The sequence below is a fragment of the Gambusia affinis genome, linkage group LG10 (assembly GCF_019740435.1).
Source record: "Gambusia affinis linkage group LG10, SWU_Gaff_1.0, whole genome shotgun sequence".
NCBI lineage: Eukaryota > Metazoa > Chordata > Actinopteri > Cyprinodontiformes > Poeciliidae > Gambusia > Gambusia affinis.
Window position 1 is genome coordinate 6,686,347 of NC_057877.1, and position 22,469 is coordinate 6,708,815.

The 22,469-nt window shown below is 37.9% G+C and overlaps 1 protein-coding gene across 2 annotated transcripts; it reads left to right on the forward strand.

The window, feature by feature from the left end:
• Window positions 1–63: 63 nt before the first annotated feature.
• fip1l1a (FIP1 like 1a (S. cerevisiae)) lies at window positions 64–22,461 on the forward strand. Of its 2 annotated transcripts, none has more exons than XM_044129143.1 (13): window positions 64–348; window positions 450–501; window positions 3,198–3,256; window positions 3,528–3,632; window positions 3,744–3,859; window positions 3,973–4,049; window positions 6,021–6,123; window positions 7,263–7,362; window positions 12,176–12,227; window positions 14,521–14,600; window positions 16,408–16,570; window positions 22,094–22,219; window positions 22,322–22,461. In XM_044129143.1, exons 1-13 carry the CDS (start codon window positions 291–293, stop codon window positions 22,431–22,433), a joined length of 1,203 nt encoding a protein of 400 aa, XP_043985078.1. In that variant the 5' UTR covers window positions 64–290; the 3' UTR covers window positions 22,434–22,461. The 2 variants fall into 2 exon arrangements, with proteins under 2 accessions (XP_043985078.1, XP_043985079.1); XM_044129144.1 differs by having other exon boundaries at window positions 14,521–14,576.
• The last annotated feature ends 8 nt before the right edge of the window (window positions 22,462–22,469 follow it).

Here is a 22,469-nt window from a genome sequence, read left to right on the forward strand (position 1 = left end):
TTTTTAAAAGTGTCGTGTCTCCACAAACAATAACACAAACCGAAAAAACAACAAATTTACAAATGCCATATTTAATTATTGCATGTATTTTTTAAAAACAAACGTTAAACGTTTGCTTTATTGGAAAACTAAGCGGTTTAGATAATTACAGTTGGTTATAATTGCGCGTGACGGCTTTCCTCTCAGCAGCAGTTTACGTGCTCCCTAAATTTACATTTTTGCCGTTTTCTTTATTCACAAGCTTACAGGAAGGAATACAGGGATCATTTTAGCAATTTATTTTCTCCTAAATGTTCTTTTGGGATTCAGAATATATGGGTCCTGATGAAGACGACGACCCGTTTCAATGTAGCTAAGTTCAAATTTGCTACGTTTTGTTATTTTATAACGTTATAGTCAGTTATCAGACTATAGGCTTCCAGTAACATGTATGTATGCCTTTCTTTTAGGGACATATGACAGCCATGACAAGGAGACAGAAATTTGCCAGAGTCCTCATAGGTACGTTATTTATAACAGCAGCAAACAAGACACTATTTATATCAACACTATCACAAGAAAGTATTCAGAAGACAGTCTTCTATTTTCATTCTTTATGTGACATACATGATAAGGTATAACAATATATGCTTTATTATAGTGTGACAGCAGTAAAGTGACTATCAAAGAAAGTACGCTTACACAAAGATAGATTACAAAACAGAATAAAATAAAATTCTGTACTGTACTGGCAAAGTTTGAACATAAATATGCTGTTATTATTAGCACACTTCAGTACAAAGAAATGTGAAATTGGGTAGGTTAATTAAAAAAAAAGTGATAATAAAAACCAGAGGGGCAGATATCAGCAGAAATTTTATTTAAAATAAATTAAAACTCTACAAATACCAACCTGCATATGAACATTTGTTGAGATTGTTGGGAGCTATAAAGCCTTACAGTGGAATGGGATTCATCATCCACCAGTAATGTTATTTTAGCCCCTCAGTCCTTCTGTCTCCCACCACCTGCATGGGACATACTGGCACAAAGCTGGTTTTCCTGGTGAGCTTATCTAAGCGCTTCCTTTCAGCTGTAGATAAGCTACCGCTCCAACATAGATGGCTTCCATGCCAGTTTCGTTCAGGATCAAACAGCTGTTGCTCTAGAATTACCCCGTAATTAACTCCAATCATCTTCTCATCAACTTTAAACATCTCTGTCTTTACTGAGGAATAGCATCCTCACAGCAAAATAGCCACCACCATGTTTCGAGTGGTGTGCGGTGTTAATTTTCAGCTTTGATTTCTTCTACATGTCTTGTGGATGGGACTTGATTTGGGTTTTGTGGCAATAGCTTTTCTTTTTGCCACATTCATATATATATATATAGATATAGATATAGATATATAGATAAATATATATATGTGTATAGCTAGATATATAGATATATGTTGATATATTTTCACATCTGAACTGCTCTGCAACTGTGATTAAATTAAATAAAACCTACCCCATCAGTTCATAAATTTACAGTATGCCCTTCTCTCCCCACCCTGTTTTATGTTAATTTATTGTTCAATAAAGGCTACCTATTCCAAAAAAATGTAGATGACCTATATTTAATTACTAGGTAATTTCTGTAAGTACGTGACTGCACTAGATTTTTTTTACTCATATTAGGGTTAAAAAGATGGAACAAACAGCTAATTTTTAGTGAATTATTTTCAACTCAGCAGTTTTTTATAGGCTGACTATAACACCAGCCTCCTTCCACCACATGTTGATGTGCCCCAGTGTAAGGCAACCTACAAATTTCCGTGTAGAAATCAGCGGTTGGAACTGTGATCGGGTATAAAGTGCCTCTGACTAGTTGGAATTGAAAACTGCACACACCCTTTAAGAGCTAGCCAATAAACTACATTAAGGTTTCAGCATGTAACCTGTCATGCTGAAACAAGTGTCATGCATTTCATGCAGTTTCAGATTTACAGGATACTTTTGGAAGTTGATCTATGACTTTTTTTTATTTTTTTTTATTACTATTATTAAAAGTTCAGAATGGAAACATTTGGACTTTTAAAAGTATTTTGCGTGATTTTATTTTCTATTCTGCTTCTTAATATTTGTCAACTTTTTTTTTAGAACTCATCACATTTTTTCTGGTTTATCTCAGGTTCTTTTCTTTTTCTTTTTTTTTTTTTTTTTTTTTTTACAAATGTAGATATTAATTACTCTCAATTATATAAATAATTATCATTTGACAAAATTCTTATTCGTCAACAAGCTTTCAAGTTCAATCCAATATAGTATAGGCGTAATGATGATGCCGTAATAACGACATCTTATTGCTGCATAGAGACAAGGTATTCAGGTAGAATGTGGGGTTCTTCCTGCGTTAACGACTGCGATCATTACAATTTCACACAGTACGTGTGACGGGACAGTGTGCGCCGCCTGTAATGTGCCGTGAAGTCAGTCTATTGGATTGTGAATGGATATATCACGCTCATTAAATCTACTGCCAGGGAAAGAGCGCTTGTTTATGTGCTAGAAATATGAATGTAAGCAGCCGCGCAAGCCTAGCATTGATTATTCCTGTGGTTGGCTTTATCCCTCAGATTAAATGGAGCATGGAGTGCCACTGGAATTGCATTTGAATTTGTTGTAGAAATGATATACTACGTTTAAAGCCCCATTTGTTGTTGGCTGAAATTAGGCCTAATCGGCTGAGGCTGAGGATGCAAAGTGAAAACTGAAACGTTATCGGCAATTTAAAATGGAAATGTAGTGTTTTTGATAGATTTGAAAAAAAAAATTAATTGTACTGATTGTAGGAGAAGAAAGAAGTAAGATTTGTAGAGAGACAAAAAAGAACCACGTGTTTCTGTTGTTTGAAGGGAAAATCCAAAACCTTTCGTTGATGGGCTGGGTTAGATGTTTCTAAAACTACGGTGTATTTTGTTTTTTGTATTTTTGCCTCTAGGACATATGTATGAACCTGCATTATTTGTCAGGAACCCACTTCTGTCAAGGTGTTTCTTTGAGATATATTTTCGTAATGTTCTGGAGAGGAGGCGCAGTGCATTAGCCCTCCATTTCAAAGCGCCATTTGAAATGGGGCTGTTAGCTCTCAGCCAAGTCCAAAGTGTTTGTCTCAGTCCAGGTTATTCCTGTAATGATGCAAATAACAGCAGCATTAATGTGATTTCTTGCAGCTGTGGGCAGATACCTGAGAATCCTGAGTTCAATTCTGAAACAAGTACAGATCCAGTTGGTAAGTAACTTTTCAAAAATACTTTTTAACAAAAAGCATGCATGTTTAAGAAAAGAAGCAATCTTTATTCAGTCTTCAAACATACATAGCAGAGAAATCTAGTTTATTTGTGTTTTATTGTTTTGATTATGTCTTATTTTCATTATATTAATGAATAAAAAAAATAAAATAATACAATTATTTTTTAGCATTTTAACTAAAGAAATACATGCTCAGCAGTTGTCTTTATTAATGTATTTAAAAAACAAACAAATGTGAAAATGTTTATCAGGCTGTAAAAAAGAGGAGGACGAGGATGTGGTTCAGAATATCCATGAAGTCAAAGAGCCAAAGCAAGAAGTGGAGCCTGTAGAGGAGAAGCCATGGAGGAAGTCTGGTAAATTTTTATTAGTTAGTGTACTTAATCTATAATCTCATTTTGTATTTTTTTAACCAGTCATATTAAGACTTCCTAACTGATTTTATTATTTATTTTTTTTATGTTTAGGGGCTGATATCACGGATTACTTTAACTACGGTTTCGATGAAGAAAGCTGGAAGGCGTACCGTATGAAACATGCTAAGCTCCAAGCCTTCCAAGCACAACATATCGCTAATGTCATGGTAAGAGTGTGTGTTATCAATATTTAAAAAGAGAACTGTCCTTTGTGGGACAATATAGACGGACAGAGAGCAGATACTGATTTTGATTTTTTGTATTTCTGCCTGGGCCCCAGAGAGAGCAAGCTAAATATGAAGTGGAGATGATGTGTGCTTCTTCTAATTCAGGCAGACCATCTAGGAAATCCTGCAGGTCAGTAAGATGTTGTTTTTTTTTTTTTTTTTTTGCTCTCATTGTGTACATCCTTGTTAGTCTTAGTTAGCATAGCAGTATCTCATTCAATGTTGCAACTGTGAGATCAGATCTTTAGACTGGCAGTGAATGACAAAGTTTAAGAGATATGAATAATCTTACAAGGCGTGGAGGCAGACTCTGTAAACATTTCTTAAGCAACCTAAATACTTGGGTAATAAAAAAGAAAGAAACTGTAGGGAAAAAAACCCCATTTATATTATTCAGTCACTTTTTCACAATAAAAAACAAACCTCCTTACAAAACTATTTTGTTTGTTTGTTTGTTTGTTTTGACATATGTAAAATTCCAGTAACTTTCTCAAGCTCATCAGACACATTTATACGGAAAAACATTTTCACGTCTTTTGGGATTGTCGAGTTCTCCAGCTTTACCGGCAGGAGTTGGCTGGAATCATTCACTCAATTGCTGCTCAGGAGACTGAATATGAGTTTTTACTCAATACGCCTGGGAGGAGCTATAGCTAAATGAACAAATATTTGACTAAAATAATGTTATTAGCAATTATGAGGACATGGCAAAATAAAGATCTTTCAACAAAAGGGGAAAGGATTGGAATTGTAAAAGAAATTTATGAAATGGAGAGAATTACTTCTTTAATGAATTATAGAATTATTTATTAAATATGAATAATTTCTTTCATACATACATAGGGCAATATTTGTCTCGGAAACCAAATACAATAAGGGTTCATAGTGAATTAAGGAAATGTAAAGATGAGATGACAGAACCTTACTTTTTTGTCTTATTTTTATCCATTTAACATTCTTCATCCATCATATTCGCCATGTATTCTGTGCCTGTGCAACATATTTGTATTAGTTGGTTCTACTTTAGATCATTCTATATGCAATAATTGAAAGAAAAAAGAAGCAAAACCTAACATTTGTTGCCCCATGTCACCCAATATGAACATATTTTGGCTCTGTTTTGTTTACTAGCCACGTCATCCTAAAATATCTAAAATGTTTTAGTATCTTTGATCGTTACAGAAGATACTCACCACAGGCCTGACTGTCAGCCAGGATGGACTGGCAGGAAGTGTTCTTTAATTAAAGATTCTTGATGATGTTCTCAACCATGGGCAAGGTTACCCTGCAGGGGAGGTCATGTAAATCTGAGCGCTACGCGGGGTCATGTATCTAACCCACTCTGTTTTGACAGAGCAGGACCAGAAGGGATGCAGGAAGTCACACTGCAGCGTTCTGCAGACTCACGCAGCCCAATCCTGCACGTGATGGGCTTTTCTTAACGGCGTTTAGCAGTTACATCACATTTTTACATATCTAATTCATAAAAATATCAAAAAAGAATATTTTTATAGCCTTCTTATTGGAGCACAGCTCTTGCTAAACTGTGTTAATTTCCTTCAAAGGTGAAAAGAGACACCAAGGAGCTGGAAACTTTTCATTAATGAGCTGCCATTGGATATAACTGTCACTCTCCTTTTGCATGTGTTTTTTTCTCTCTCCTTCCTCTGATTAAGTCCTAGTGACAGAAAGAGGTTAGTAGTGTCCTATCTGTGTGCGTGCGGGTGTGTCTGTGTATGTGTCTTTCTCTGTAAGGGGCTGGTGTTTTAGAGTGGGTGTGTATGTGTCTACATGGGGGTAGATGTCAGTAAGGGACTGTTGTGAGAAGAAGACAAAATGACCCAGATAAGGATGTTTAATGCATTAATGGTCCAGTGGAGGGTTGATGCAGGGGCACTGGGAGGAGGATTACGCTAAACTAATGTGGTGTTTTTAATATATTATAAGTGCACATCAACGTAACATATGTTCACAATTTAAGCCTGTTTGGAGGGAGAAAAAAAGCTTCAGTGACCAACCTTTTGGTGTTGTACTGCATAATTGTTCCGTAAATGTACGTCATGTTGTGTGCGTTGTATGTTTTTTATCGCCCAATCAACAGACGAAGAAAAGCTAAGACCACCAGGCATGGAGGCAAAGGGAGAAGCAGGAGAAGCAGAGAGAAAGCCCGCCCTTGTCGCACCGATGCAGCCAAAGATACTCAGGTAGTGTGTGTGTGGGGGTGTTTGTGTAGTGAGGGGAAAAGACACAGCCTCCAAAGCTATTTATAGCTACGGATGGATGACAAATTAAAGAGAAAGATCTGATCCCCTCGACCCTTCCGGAAAAAGGATGCGGATACAGCGCCTCTGTTGTTTTGTGAAGAACATTTAGCTACACAAGGTTGCGGTACACTTTTATAACTATTGTTGCATCAAGTCAAATCTGCCTTTACTCACAGAGCACATCTAGCACAATGTAATCCAAATACAACACATTAGGTTTGACAAAAGTTTTGGAAATAGTAGTTTAAATTGAATCCAGTGGAACAACTTTACGATAGGAGTGACATCCAAAGCGATTTTAACTCAAGAAAACACGGCTACTCCATATCAGCTCATAGAAATTTGTCTATCTACATTCAGATGAGCTGATCAACACCTCCATCTATAGAGCTCTATGAGTCCTTGAAGAGTTTATGTATGAACCATATCAAGTGAAGCACTACAGTGAAAGCTGTAATGCTCCAAATCTGTTGGGCTTCCAGACAGGACAAGTTATTAAAAGATGAAACAAAAAAAAAGGTGTTTTTTGTACATGAGATAAACAACAGAGTCAGGTCTTTTACAATTACAAATGAAAGACCCATGCAAAGTTTTGGACAGTTCCAAGGATAGTTCTCCAATATTAAAATAACATCTACATGGAGGACTCTTCATTGACTCAACAATGGTTGTCTTAATTTTCCTTCAAAGCAGGAAAGATTTTTCTATTTAGTGTCAAACAGTGAGCAAAAAGGTTTGTGTCTTGATCATTGTGAGTATTGATCAGGTTTTATTTGCACATAAACATTCCAATCCGTTGCTGAAACGACATGAAAGATTCACACATTTTCAAATTAAACATAAAAAAATATCTGAAAACGTTTTAATTACTCTTTTTTAAAAAAAGGTTGAAAACTGCTTTAAAATATTGAAATCATTCTGGCTTTAATTTGTAAAATCGCGAGCGAGATAAAGCAGCAAGGTTTCTTAATTCCGTCTTTATTTGTGTGACCCTTGTTTTCTTTTCAAAAATCTATATTCCAGAGTGTGCATGTTTTTTTTTTTTATTATTTGTAACTCAGCTGTTTGTTGCATTACAGTCAGTAATGAGGATTTCCCACAAGAAGGACACCGTCACCAATTACGACATGCCACGTTCGGTCAACGTCCGCACCGTGTTCTCATTTGTGCCTCCACCTTGTAAGTCACCATGCTGCAAAACCTTTATGTTTAAACCTACAAATGTACGCAAGTACTCCTTTACGCTATGCTTAGATGCTTACTTGTTTGTTTCCTGGGATTAATTTGCCGACACACACAAATGAAATCACTTAAAAAAAGCAGATGGATCAAATTTAGATTGAACACAGAGGTTGTTTAGGTGAGCGGGGCCCGAGGGGAACCTCCTGCTGTCCACATAACTCATCATCCAGCTGCACAAATGACTAACGGTGCTCTGAGAGTGTTTTTGTGAAGCTGCAACACATGTCCAAATATGCAACCCTGTGGAGTAAAAGCACAGAGGTGAACACTGATAAGTTTGCAGCACATTTTGAGGCATTGTGTGGCTGCAGTGCAGGTTTATAGTCAGCCAGGTGTCTGTAGTTCTGTCCAGGAGGTGGTCCGCCAGGGCTGTCAGTCACTGGATTCCCTTTTGGGTCTTGGAGTGAATGAGAAAATAAATATATATATATATATATATATATATATATATATATATATATAAATCCAGGAGGACTTCCTGGCAAAAAGCGTACAGCTGCGGATATAAATTTTTTTTTCCCCCCTTCAAAGGCTCCAAAATAGAAACACTGCAGCTTTAGACCCCACTGTTACCCCTCATCCTGTGAGCCCCATATCGTGCAGCAAAGCCATGCCAGGGCTGGTAATGCAACCAAAATATCAAACATCCTGCTGACTGCAGCTTTGAACAGAAAACCCTATAGCTTTGAAGTGTATATTCGAAGTCTTTTTTTTTGTTTGTTTGTTTGTTTGTTTCTCTGCGTAGGCTACTCGTGTTCTTTAAGTCGCCGGCCCAGCCTCCTCGCAAATGTCTTAACAAGATAAAAATAGTCTGTGCAAAAAAATAAAAATAAATAAATAATAAAATAAAAAAAGAGCAAAGTGCTTGGTGTGCATATTGTAGCACGAGAAATGTGCTGAGCAGACTGGCTGTGGGGAGCAGCGCGGAGGAAAAGACTGAGCCGTTTTTTGTTTTTTGTTCGTTTTTGTTTTGCATTGAGGTCACATCAGGTGCCAAATGCATTACATAGGTGCAGATTGTGCAGTAGAAATGTGTCGCTACAGAGTTACACCTGAAGCTGTACCTGTGTCACAAGACTCTTCAGCAGGTTAATAGGTCACTACAGCCAGGAAAGTTGCAGAGCTTAACCACAGCTAAGCTTGTGGGGTTTTTTATGCGTAGGCTGCAACATGAGCAAATGTCCTATGACAAGACCCACTTTAGTGCTGATCTGTGATCTGCCTACTTTTGCTCCAAGTATTGAACTGAGCAGAAGAATATTGCCAAATTAATTCAAATAATTTGAAATCCTTAATGAATAGTACACAACACAATAAAACAACTTCCAACATTTGGGTTGAGTGACACAGACTTAAATTTGTATCACAATATTTTGTGGTACTAATGTGATGACAGTAAAAGTGACAATAAAAACTATTTATTACTCCTTTTCTAAGTACTGCTCTAAAAAAAGAAACGTTATTTGCATCATTAACCTGAAAACAGTAACTGCATTTAATCATATTTTCAAATGTATTGATATCTATTGATGCTTTCTTTGGACAAACAGTGGAAACATTTGCAAAAAAACCCCAAACAAAACAAAACAAAACAAAACAACAATCCTGACAGTACAAACTGCTTTGGTGGCTTTTCAACATCATTAACCAGAATTCATCATGAGAGTGATAAATCAAAATTGTTATCATGATAAGAAATGTTTCGCAAAAAATTATTAACGATGCAACAAAATGCCCTGCCCCACTTCAAATAGGACCAAACAAAGTAACAGCAACCATCTGCTGTGACTAGCTGCAGGTTAGAGAAGAGACACACAGTACTGTTCCAAGAACACGCCTCATACTAAAGGAGAAAGTACAGAGAGGTAATGGCAGCAATACCTCGGAGAGAAGCATCACTAAATAGGTAAACACTGAGCCAGAAACACTGTAGGATGAAAAGGAGAATGCATATTAATATAAATGTTCTTCAAGCAATAACTTCATGAGCTTTGTACAGGAAAACTGAGATTGAACCGGAGTGTCACTTAAAAAAACAGAAATAATCTGTTAATTAGCAAATTAACAGATGGAAAAAATTTTGTTCCATCATTCCAACATCCTTTTCATCTTTTTAGTGCAAAGCTGGTGATACTGATGGATGTGTGTCCAAGTACTGACTGCCAGAAGTTGATATTTGCTGCATACATGCAAGGTCCTTGAAAATGCTTGAATTTTAATTAGGCGATTTCAAGGCTTGGAAAGCTTTTGATTTCTGTATAAAGTCCTTGAAAATTCTTTATATTTAAACTGCACAGTTTTGATCTGTGTAACTGAAATAAAGGTTGCCTTATACTTTATACTGTACACAAAGTTATTAAAGTTCTGGGATTTTTTTTTTTTTTTTTTTTTTTTTACTAAATTAGTGTATTGTTCCTGGACCAGTAAGGGGTATCTGGTATTTCAAAACATGAAATGTCTCTCATGTTTTGAATGAGAGACATTTCAAAACATTAAATACTCTTATATTTTAGTTTACATTGTCCATACCATGCAGAATACTCTAACAGTACATTATTAACAGCAATAAATGGAATCATAAAATAGTATATTGAAACCATCTACTTTAGTTCATTTGTAGTGTTTTATGTCCAAAGTGTGTTGCTGGAAAAGTTTGAAAAGTGTACAAATCTTCTACACACTCATCTTTGTACTGGGAATTTGAGTGGTCACATTACATTTTATTCCTTAGTTTTTACGTTTGCTTTCGGAAATGCAGGAATTGAGATTTTTTTTAGACCTTAGAAATTCTTCGTCCAGTTATCTTAAACTTGCTAGAGTTTAAGAGTGTGTGGCACCACAATCTTTGCTGTAGCCACATATTCTTCTGCTCTGGAAAGCAGCCACCGTTGGTCTACACAGTGAAATATCAGCGCCATCTAAGAGTCTGCAGCCTGCACCTCTGTGAAACATTAGCATGAGGCAGAGAGCCACGCAAACCCAGTCTGTAGCCATTAGCCCTTAGCCATTAGCTCTCTCAAATGCTGCCAAGCATAAAAGTACAGTCATTATCAAACACTCACTGCAGGTAGAAGCAATTACTCACTCACGCTAACTTTGCCTGCATCTGCGAGAACAGGCTGGTGCTCATTGTAAATGCACGTTTATGCCTGTGTGCTATTGTAAGAGGCACGCACTGCCTGTTGTTGTTGTTGTTGTTGTTGTTGTTTTTGTTCTTTTTAATCATTTTTATATGTGGTGGTCAGTATTCATGAGGTGTTTCACGTGGTGACCTCATCTTGTGCTGAGTCGTCTCAGGTGCATGTTCTAGATGAATCACACTGTGTTTTGGTTAGCTGTCTTTAAAGGAATCGCCCGAAGGCCTTCAGCGCTACACGTTTAGCTTTGTTGTCTAGTACTTAGAAGTTTGTGAGCATTTTTTTTTAAGCTTTATTCTTCCAGCGTGTTTCCATATGTCTGAGATCTCGAATGCTTGCTCTCTTCGATTGTACAACTCGTTTGTTTCAAAAGCTAAATGTTTTCTACTTTTCCTCTCACATGAAGGGTTAGCTTTGCCCTCGGGGCAGCATGCAGAATTTGTGCAATGGCTCATATAATTATTCCTTCTGTTTCAAGTACTTAATTGTGTTTTATCTCGAAAAGCTGCACCAAGCTATTCTCACGTGAGGGGTCATTATTGGGGGGGAGAGAAGAGAAAGGATAGTAGCCAGATGTTAATGTGCCTGGGTTTATTCTTGAATCTCGTGTTGTTCGAGTGCAAGTTGAGTGTTCAGTGCAAGTTGAGTGTGTAATTTGGAGCTGATTGTTTTGCTAGCTCTCCTAAAATGGGAGCAATATCACAAGTTGGACAATTAACTGTGAAGTGAGCATTCTGTGCAGCTGATGGTTAGGACCTGCCACTATTGTTGATGTTAAGTTTGGAGGCAACTCTAATCTCCCTCCCTCTGGAGCTTGTATATACTGCATTACTTTTGGTCTGGTATGACTTGTGCAATTTAATAATACTTCATTAATCCCAGATGAAAACCGTATCTTGTGGCAACTCATGTTATATAATTGTCTTCAAAGAGTTGTAGACGCCATTGACTGTGGGCAGGGTTATGTCCTGCAGCAGTCTGTGGTACGGTGGTTATGAATAAGCCTCCGACTGAAGACTCTGTTGTTGCATCACAGTCTGATAAAAAGGGTGGTAATGTTGTCTGTAATTTTTAAGTCATATTTCAATTAATTAAGGACCAAAACTCAAAGCAGAATAAAGGGGGCTTTTATATATGTCATGTATCCAAAAAAACTAATTAATTTTTGTTGCCTGTTCGCTAAATGTAATTAGAAACACTTAAATACACCATATAATGTGAATGTAATTTATAGACTGATATTCAATGGATATTTGCTGTTTTAAACAGACAAACAAAATAGCGAGTTCTTGTTTACTCCCTTATGTGTTTTTTGGGGTTTTTTTTTTTTAAATATGTTGGTTAAGGTTGCAAAATTCCGGGAACTCTCAAAGTTCAACGCTTGAATTTTATGTCTGCGTCCCGATTTACAAACCAAATGCAGAAGTTTAAAAAAGCTACAATAATTTTGAGGCAGTTTGTCTAAAACTTGAATTATTTTATTATTTGCTTCTATAGATACATCAAACTTAGTAATGATAAAATACTTTGGGTTTTTTTACGTCTGTGAACCAGCATGATGTCATGTTCCTGACTTGATGCACAATATTTATATATTTTTGTTTTCCTTTCAGCTTCACTTTTCCAGTTTTACCAATCTGAGTCCCCCACTAACACACTGAGCAGGTGAGTTTATTATTTCTGACGTGTGTTTGTTTTCTCTGAACATACACTGATTGTGTTGGAGCATCAGTATAGAATGTAGATGAAACAGGAACAGTATCAGAAAATGATTTCACTGATCGGGAGATTTGACCTAGATGAAAGACGCAAAATAAGTTAAAATAAGTGCAAATAAATAAATAAATACTTTCCTTGGTTTGACTTCTGAAACAGTCAAAGTGTCTTTTTTTGGAACTAGAGAATAATAAATTAGTGCTCTCACGTTTTAGCTTGATGGTATTTTTCATTGTATGCTGTTGCTCATCTTACAACTAACACAAATCGCCAAATAAGGTAGAAATCTGATTAAAAGCTTGTTTATGCCTAAAGCCTCCTGTTTATCAGTATCCAGGACATCTCTCACTGTGCTCCTCTGATCTATGTCGTAAACTGTCTGCAGACTCCCACACTTTGACTCTTAATTTATACAACCAAGATCACATGGGAGCCACGTTGTACCCCAAACTCCCTCTTTTTTTTCTTTTTTCTTTTTTTGATACGGACACAAATTCAGTCCCTCTCCAGTTTTGTTTGATGGTAGGTTTGTTTCTTTTGGATGTTGCCTGCGTCCAGCTTGTCTCAATCTCTACATGTTTGTCTGTCTCTAAAGCTTCCTGTCTCTTTCTTTCCTAAAACCCTTTTCTTTTCCTATCTCCTAATTTGCCGTATCTGACGTGTTCCTGAACTCACTCTGGACTTCATCCTGCAAATGTTTTTCTTCTCACATCTCAGTCCAGTTGCCAAATCTTCAAATCCTCCAGGGACTTACTGTTCCTATGAACTCTGCCAGCCATCTCCTCTGTTCCTTCATGAATCACTTCCTTTGTCCCCCTCCCCCTCTTTTTATTATTTTCTTTATTTTTAGACACATATGTACATCATTTACACCAATAGTTTCTGCCTTACTTTAGCTGACCAGTCATCTACCTCAGGATATAAGAAACTTCAGGTATTTCAGGCATGACCTGACATGCTTAATGCAAGGAAACGTGCTGATGTGCCTCACAAATGTATTTTTAATACATTTGCATTCTTGCAATGTCTCAGAAAAGGCTATGTTACTGCTACTTTATACTATTATGCCATCTGCATGATCAGTTTTGTCTTTCATATTTTAAAAGAGGTAGTGTTTTATTTAAATTTCTGATCTGTTCCGGATTTTTCTCCTGCTCATTTCGCATTGTTTGCTCAAGGTTCTCCCATGGATTAGTATTCCAATTTACTTGTAAGCTTCTCAAAGTAATCACTTTGAAACAAACACAGAACAATTTAGAGTATTTAATTCAATGCCAAGGTATTTAAGATTAAAAAAGTAGTTACCTGAAACATTCAGCCTGGATTTTATTATGCAATAATTTTTTTTTTTTTTTTTTTTTTTTTTTTACAGTTACAGACAAAAACTTTTTTAGTTGTTACATATTAGTCCTGCTGCTTTGGTCCCAAGTCTCCCGATAAGTGAAGTTTGTGGTTTTAATTCGGCATAATGTGAAAAAGTTCTAGGAGTATAGATAGTTTTTGCAAGAACTTGTAATGATATATGTAGAATAGGGCATTAGATATCAGAATGTTTTTACTTTACTCCAACATTAAGTCCAGATTTCATTTTATCCCCCGTCAGTTCTTTGCTGTGAGCCACATGCCCTGTCTAGATCCATCTTTGCTTCATTCACCATATTCCATTCATGAGCAACCCTTTATCTGCTAATGCCTGAAATAAAAAAATACATTTTAGGTGTCTTGAACTGTTAAGACTTTTTTTATTTTAGTTTTACTTTTTTTGGACTCGTACTGCTGGATGAGCTTCACACAATTTCACTTCATCCTCAGCGCTCTCGGAAGTTTTCTGTTGGAAGCGCTGAGCGTCCAAGCCATGTGGAGGGCAGAAGATCTAGCGGTATCCGTAATATGCCCTCCATCCATCCTCCACGGGTTGGCCAGCGCACACTGAGCCTTGACAACGAGCCAGTCACTTCAAACACTTGGAAAACACAGCAGCACATTTGGAGAAGTGCTTTGATCACAATGAGGAGTTGTGCTCTATTTTCTTTTCGGCCGATTCGCTGGCGAATTTGTTTGCTCACACTGTTTGGCTTTATCATAGCAATGGTCTGGAACACTGCATAAAGCGAATGACATAAGGAGTACCGTGTGTCAACAGCTAGTGGCAGATATTGAACCATTTTCAGAGCAATGATGGTGAAGGGAATGTCTGGTTAAAGTTCTTCGTTTGAAAAATGTCTTTCATTTTCTATTTCAGTGAGAATGTTGGGAACATCGAGAAGCCCTCGACTTCCCTGTATCCATGTTTTGTCGGTAAGCGACTCATGTATCCTGGAGGTAAGATTACAATTGTGGGGAATTTTCTCGTAAAGTTAGGCCCAAAATTATTCATATGTGGCAGACCAAAAATGGTTCTTTTTCAACTGAGACGCCTCTTTCTGATAGAAAGTGTGAGAGGAGTATGTGTGGCACCCGAGTGGAGTACCCAATATAAAACTAGCAGGGATTGTGAACAGAGTTCCAACAACCAATAAAAATTCCAATAATTTATTTTAAAAACAGGAAATCAAAAGAAAGAGGAGGCGCAGGCAGTCCTTGTCAAACAAGTCAAAACGAGTCTATAAAATAGATGCTTAGCTCCAGTCTCTAATGAACCGCGGCCGCACTCCAGTCCCTACTGCTCCTCCAGCCGGCCACACGCTTCTTGACGGCGACCAGTCGAATGACTCGCTGCCTCCAACAGCGACCCGACGGATGGCACTTCTCGGCAACCCGTCCTCTCGTCGCTAGTCCCTGAGCCTGCAAGCGCCATCCTCCAACCACCAGCCCAAGTCCGTCTGCCTCTTCGTCCCGCTGCTCTTACACCCATGGTCTGTCCAGCTTTTGCTACTTCGACGCGCTGCTGTCTCGGTGTCCACGACTTATATCCTCCCTGGTCTGCACGCAGCTTGATTAGATGCAGAACACCTGTGCGCTTCAGTGGGGCGTCTCCCGGCGTGTGGCACGCGACCTCAAAAACAACAACCCCAAAAATATAACTCAAATAATTCTAAAAAACGTAAACAACTTCAAAATATAAGAAACAATCCAAAACGGTGATATAAGGAACATAAATTTAAATCAGAAAATGAACAACGAGGCCACCTTGCCACATATGGAGGAAGGAAACAATTTATCTGTTTTATTTACATCTCCAGCATTTTCAGGTTCTTTAGATTCATAAAGTGGATACAATTCTTTGTTTCAACAGGATAAAACCACATAATACTGGTTTTGGAACAGAAAAAGTACCTTTAGTTGATTTCAGGCTTTTGGAAAGCCCTGACATCAGTTGTGTTGAAAATTTGTGGGCTGTGCTTTGAAACAAAAGCCTGTGAAGTAAAATAAAACAAAACTCTGCCAATGTTAGAGCACTCTTCTGCTCTAACATTGAGTCAGAATTATGCCTGAAACTTGTTTCTGGCTATAAAAAACAAATTGTCACCTTCCTAAAACAATGGCCTAAGCAATTTTTTTGCCAAGTGTTTTTTTTTTTTTTGCATAAAACATCTGTCTCAAACAAAGAGGTGGTGATTTTAATATTTTTTGTCTGAGCGGATGGATTAATTTGACTTTGTGTGGATTAGAGAAAACTGACAATAAATCATTTTCTAAATCTTTTTCGATTTTAATCATCCCACCACCCCCAAAAAAGAACATTTCCATTACATCGCTAAAAGCTTGACATAAATATGACAGTCATACCAATAGATTTTATAAACTTATGTTTATTAATATGCTTTTATGCATTCTCGGTTTTATCTGTCCCAGATAGAAACATTTGCTTATGCTTATGAAAATATCTGATTTAGAGTTTAAGGTCCAAAGGCAAATTTGGCACCGCTGAAGGTTTCATTGATTCCTGCCCTACATATTCTCTCTTAACTTTTTTTTTTTTCTTTTGAAAAACTTTCTGTTTTGAAGTTGCCTCCATTGCAAAAGAAAGGGAAACAACAACTAGAGGGACTCACAAAAACACATCATTTACATATTTAAGTAGAACTGATGCAGCTGCGTGCCTCTTCTGTTTATCATCCCTCCCTGGTATTCTTTTTTTTCTTTTTTTGTTTTGTTTTTAACTCTCCTGTTTCATCTTTAATCCCAGGGAACATGTCCTCAGACTTTGCGGTGGTTGATAGTGCCAAAGCGTGGGAGTGCTACATAAAGCAGCAGCGCAGCAGAGACAGAGACAGAGCGTACGGCCATGACAAAAACAGACGGCGATGCAGTGACAGAGACAAACAGAGGTCTTCCTTGTCACGCCACAGGTGGGTCTTGGGGAATTATCATTAAACCAGTTCTCTGTATGTTTGGTTCGGAGAGATTATGTCTAAATTCCCTTTCTTCTAAATGTCCTTTCCCTCTCCTCTTCCTATTCTAATCCCTTCTCCATTCATGGATGCTTCTAACAAAAGATGAATGTGAATCTGCTGAGCAGCTGTGGGATCTGGATAAGGCAACATCCATCAGGAATCTATTTCTGATGGACCAGTTATGCAATTTACCCAGCATAGATCTATTGCCTGTCTGCCTCTTTCTCTTATGCACATAAAGTATGCAGATGTACTCCGGTCAGTCGTAACATTGTGTCCAGATAAGTGCTGATTTATAAAAAAAAAAAAAATATATATATATATATATATATAAAGCAACACTCACATTGCCTGTCAGTGTTATGACCGATTTGTGTATGTTTACAGGAAGATAACATTTCTCCAGAGGAGATTTTAATATTTACAAGAAACTAAACAAGGAACAACTATTGCACTTAGGATTTCATTTATGTTGGCATCAGAAAAGTTTTAATTTTTCCGCCTGACTGCAGAGCAGCAGATTAAAGGTCTCTCTGTGTTGCTCAGTTCAAAGCGTGCAGCCCAATCAAGTGCAGAAATAATTCATATAAACCGAGCCAAATTGTTTCCATGCAGCATAACTAAGGGGATTTTTATTCCAGCTATTCAATTGATTACTGAAATACAAACCCTGGGAGAGTTGTGGAAAAATATACAACTATTGTGGGGGGAGAAAAGAAAAAAATAGCCCCGTATTGCAAAAGAGCTGCAAGTCCTGATGACTCTTCCTAGGCGAGGGAAATGAGTGCTAACATATGCAAAACATTTGCTGCAAAATGAGGTAATAAACAGACGCAAAAAACAATTTTAGCCAAGATACAATTGCATGTACGTTCTGTTGAGTGGAGTTCGGCCTCTTCCTCTCTGAGGGTCAGAGTTGAGAGGAGTTTGTCTAACTACACAACATATATGAGACAGATAATCTCTAAAAAAGTCAAACTCCTCCACCTCTCCCTGTAGCTAATATTGCCATCTGAAGAAATCCACCGCTCCCGGTCAAGAACAACCAATCAGGGTCAGGAGGAGGGTCTTATCGCTGTCAATCCCACTCTTGTACATGCTAATGGTGGAGAAACTTACAGTTCCAGGAAACCGCTTATCCACTGTCATTTGATGCCTTGCCAACTAGCCTGATCATTCATGATGGCTCTGCTGAAGGGGAGAGGGATGAGAGTGCGAGCAGCGGGAATACAGACATGATTGTCAGCTCTGATACCCTCCTCTTGGACATCTTTCTGTCCAAGATGTGTCTTTCTGGGGTTAGCAGTGGGAGAAAGCAGAGGAGCTTGATGTTATCACAGATTATCTGTCCCACATCATACTATCATGATATAGTGACAGTTTTAACGAATATGTGAAAAAAAATTCTTTTATAATAGTTACATGCTGCGTGTTTTTGATTGAATGTGTTGAAATGTGAATGAAGTGGAAAGAAAGTGACACATGGGTTTATTTTTCTTTTAATTAAAATTCCAAAAACTGTGGATATCAGGTTTTAAGCCATTACCCAAACATCCGAACATCTTATTGCGCTTTGAGAACCCTCTTACAAAATTAAAAAGCTTCTGGTATAAACTGGGTGGCTGAGCAGCAAAGAGTCAGCGTAGCTTCGGAGCAGCTCTGGAGAGCCACGGCTCTTGTCAGGTGAACTTTCTTTACTTCATGCAAAATGCCATGCTAGTTGGAAAACTAAACACTAAACATCATCACGGGCACTCCATGGTAAGATCATGCAGCGGGAATGGAATAGACTGAGCTGCAACAGACTTTACGCTGGAGCTGAGGGACAAAGACACAACGGAAAGGTTTGAAGTATATTTGTATGTCAGAACGGCCCAGTCGAAGTCCAGAAACATTATTTTCTGGATTTGCAAACCGGCTAGAGATGCCCAAGTGTTTACACACAAGTGTTTGTCTATATTAGTCAATCGCATAAAATTTTTGTAGTTGCAAACCTTGAAAAGCTTGAGGCCGAACAAATAAGTTAGCAAGTCACTGCGAGAATTTTTATTGGCATGCCACACCTGCTTTGTCAGACTTTATGCAAATGAGTGCAAAACAGTTCAATTGGACAAACCGTGCCTATCAGTTGTTCTCGTACTGTTCCATCTTCTTTTTCCCCCACCCCTTAATTGACAGAAAGGGAGTTTCCTATTTAAATCGCTGAGTCCTTATTTATACCTAAAGCCTCGGCCTCGTGGGTCAGGCGAGGAAAGCAGGACACGGGGACAGCTGTGAAGCTGTTGGGCTAACCGCATGAGGCAGGAGGAACAGGAGTCACATGTGCTTGACAGACACTATGGAAACACTCAGGAGATTTCACCACCGCTGCTTCGTATTCATTCTGATGTAAATGCCACAAGGGACTTATCCCTTCAGCCTGGTTGAGAGTGCCGCTCACACAATCTGCACTCGGCTGACAAGTTTGCCCTACATTCCCTTTCGCATGGTCTTGACTCCTGTATCATGCATGTGCTCATGGCACAGGTTGCATATTTTCAGCCGCTTTGATTTATGATTGTGTTTTGGGGCTATTTTTAGCCGCAAACTGGAAATAAGTTGTGTGTGAAATGAAGAGAAGCAGATGGCGCTAACCGTCTCTTTCTTGGTAGCCACTCTTATTGTTCTCTGAAGTGATGAGTGCAGATGCCGCATGGCAGATTTACGCTCGCTGGCCTGCATTTCTTTCGCTGAGTCACATCGGTTACTGCCCAGTAGGTGTTGGCCCGGTTGATTTTAGGGTTCCGGCTGTGTTTGGTTGATTTATCGCCATCAATAGTGTATTACGTGAGGCTAAAATTCAATGTGATATATTACACATCTTTGACACAGCTTACCTATTTAAAAAAAATAAATAAATTTCATGGGCACCAGCTGAACACCTGATTGGCCATTTGGTGAACACTTGCGATGCGGTTGTAAATCTGGGCCTTGGATCGTGAAGGTAGCTCGTATTCGCTGGCGCAACTTCTATTTGTCTTATCAACGCTTTCCTGCACACATGTGGCCACATGTGTGTGAGACAACGGTGACATCCAATACCCATTTTTCATTTAGGTTCGCTTATTTATGTGGCATTGGTTCACACAAAATGGTGTAAATCAAACTGAAAGACTCGTCAACTATCTTAAAATGATTGCTTGACAAAAACAAATTGCAAGCGTACTTAATTTGATGATTTAAGTCGATGGGAGTTTAGTACAAAAAGTCCTGCTTGATGCCTCAGTGGAGACATTATTGGACTATGTAGTAAAGTACAATGTAACACAGCTCATCAACAACAATATGAGAGCACTGGTAACCCTAAGTAAGAAATGCTAATATCAGTTAGCAAGTCGTCAGATTTAATTAATATACCTACAATTCTTTTATTAATAAATTTATATGTATTTATTTATAAATTACTTTATATATTTCAACTTTATCTATTTAGTTAATATACCTGCAAAAAAATCAAAAAAAAAAAAAAAATCTTTTATTTATTGAACTAATAATATACTTAAAAAAAATGTCTCTCAGAAAAAAGAAAATCTACAATTTTGCTTGCCTTTTTGCAAAAATGATCTTTAATGGAAGCTCTTTAACTTGATTTACGCCTGAGACTTTTATTTCAGATTTAGGAGACACGACATGTTCCAGCAACGACTTTCAAGATTTCCATCAGCTGCTTTTGTGCCATATGCTACGTTCATCCGCGCTTCAGGGTCCGTCTTGTGTTCAGCGCATTCCTACACCGACATCTGTTTTCATTTTTGCCTCTTTTCAAATTGTTTCAGGCCTTAATGTGACACACTGCTCCCTTTATCCCAAAGTCATGCAAGTTATGCCCTTTTGTCCGGGAGCAGTGGCTCAGCTGAGTTATGAATCTATGATGCATGCTTAACCTGGCATGTAGCTCTACAAAAATTGTTGTTGTTTTAGAGGTTAGGAGTAAGGTAACTTTAAGTTGGTTGAATGTTAGCCTGACAACCTGTATCTCTCAACCAGTGTAATGTGGAGTTCGCTGCATAAGGTCCCCCTTTTTTCAAGGCCTTTACAAATCTATTGTTTTCTTTGTTTTTTGGGGTTTTTTTTGTGACAGAAACAGATTTCTTTTCAGTCCTCTTGCACTTTTTAAGCATGACGTATAGCTGAATATAGATGCGTATTTGTGAAGTGGAAGAAAACAGACACAGTTTCATGCATTTTTACAACTAGAAATGTAGAAATGTGCTTTTCATCCATATAAATCTCCCTAAGTGAATACTTTTAGAACCGCCTTTGGCTGCAATTACAGCTGCAAGTCTTTCGGGGTAGATTCTATCGGCTTCGACTGCGACTGACATTTCATTAATTACGTTGCCACGAAAAACACATTTGAGCCCCTCGCAGAATTCCTCTTTTTAGTTTTTTATTCACATACGCTTGTTTTATGTGTGCCCTACTGTGGCAGTAACCTGTTATGTAACTTTGTGAGCTTCAAGTGTTTACTTCTACTTCCCCAGTGGAGAGCTCACAGCTGTGTTCACCAACAAATGAAGGTCTGGCTCTCTAGATAAATGGCATGACAAAGCTCTCATTTGTAGAGCTGTCATGACATTTGAGTTTGTTTTATTTATTTATCTGTTTTTTTGTTGTTTTTTTTTGTAGCCTTCACCCAGACAATAGCAAACAAAGGCTATAATTTGAACAGCATTAGTTGCCTCTGTTTACCCGTCCGGCTGATTGGAAAGTTATTTGCGTGAACACAAAAAGCTGAATGTCACATGAAAGTTCTTCATCTCTGCTTTTTTTTAAAAACCTGATATACATGATTGAATATAATTTGCTCTTAGTCCAACACAGTTGCAAAGTTGGCCATTTACTTTTTCCTTACTGTGTCCCTTATCTGAACAAGTCTTAGGTTTCAAGTGAATTCAATGTTTTGCTTGTTTTTTCCACTTTTATCTGTGCTCTGTAGAACAGCGTAAACATGTACGATGTAGTTGTTGACGTGATTTGGGAGTGAAATTGGACACAATCACAAAACTAACTTACTAGCTACAAGTGAAATAAAGGGCCAGTGAAACTAGCACTTTTTTTTAATCAATATTAAGGACTTATTTCCTAAAACATGCTCCTGTAGTTCCTAAAACGTCACTTGTAACTTAATTTTACCTCATTCCACATTTACTAATTTATTTGCACTAGAAACTTGACCAAAAATACTTGGTAAGAGTTTGTGTTTTTACAGTAATGGGAACGAGGAGTGGGCAACATTCGACGGGAATTGTTGCCACCAATTGTGGCACGGCCATTTGGTTGTGGTGGTGATTTACTTTTTGCCAGCAAAGGCCCATGTTGGTCTGAATATATGTTTTCCTTTCAGTAAATGAAATCATTTGAAAACCACAATTTGTATTTTCTGGTTAGCTGTACCTTTTCTACAGTAAATCTGTTATCTTGTATTATTTGTGTCAGTGAGAAGAAGCCGGCGGAGCGCAGGGCCTTTGCAGATTATGAGTACAAACGTCGCAGAATTGAAGGAGTCACCGGCAAAAAGAAGCAGAAAGACGAAGAGGAGGGCTCGCGCAAAACATCGCAAAGGTCGAAAAGTCACACATTTCCAAATAGTAATGATAAAAAAAATTATTTTATTTTAAAAAAAAATATCCATCTTTTATTATTCTTTTGTTTTGCTATCGGCAGAAGTAGCAACGACAGTAGGAAGGATGACAGGGAGGCCAGGAAGACGAAACAGAATCACGCAGAGGGCAAAGACGCTGGGAAGGCTCGGAAAGCGACCGAGAAAAGAAAATAAAATTTCAACAGCCCCCAGAACAACCAAACCTGAAAA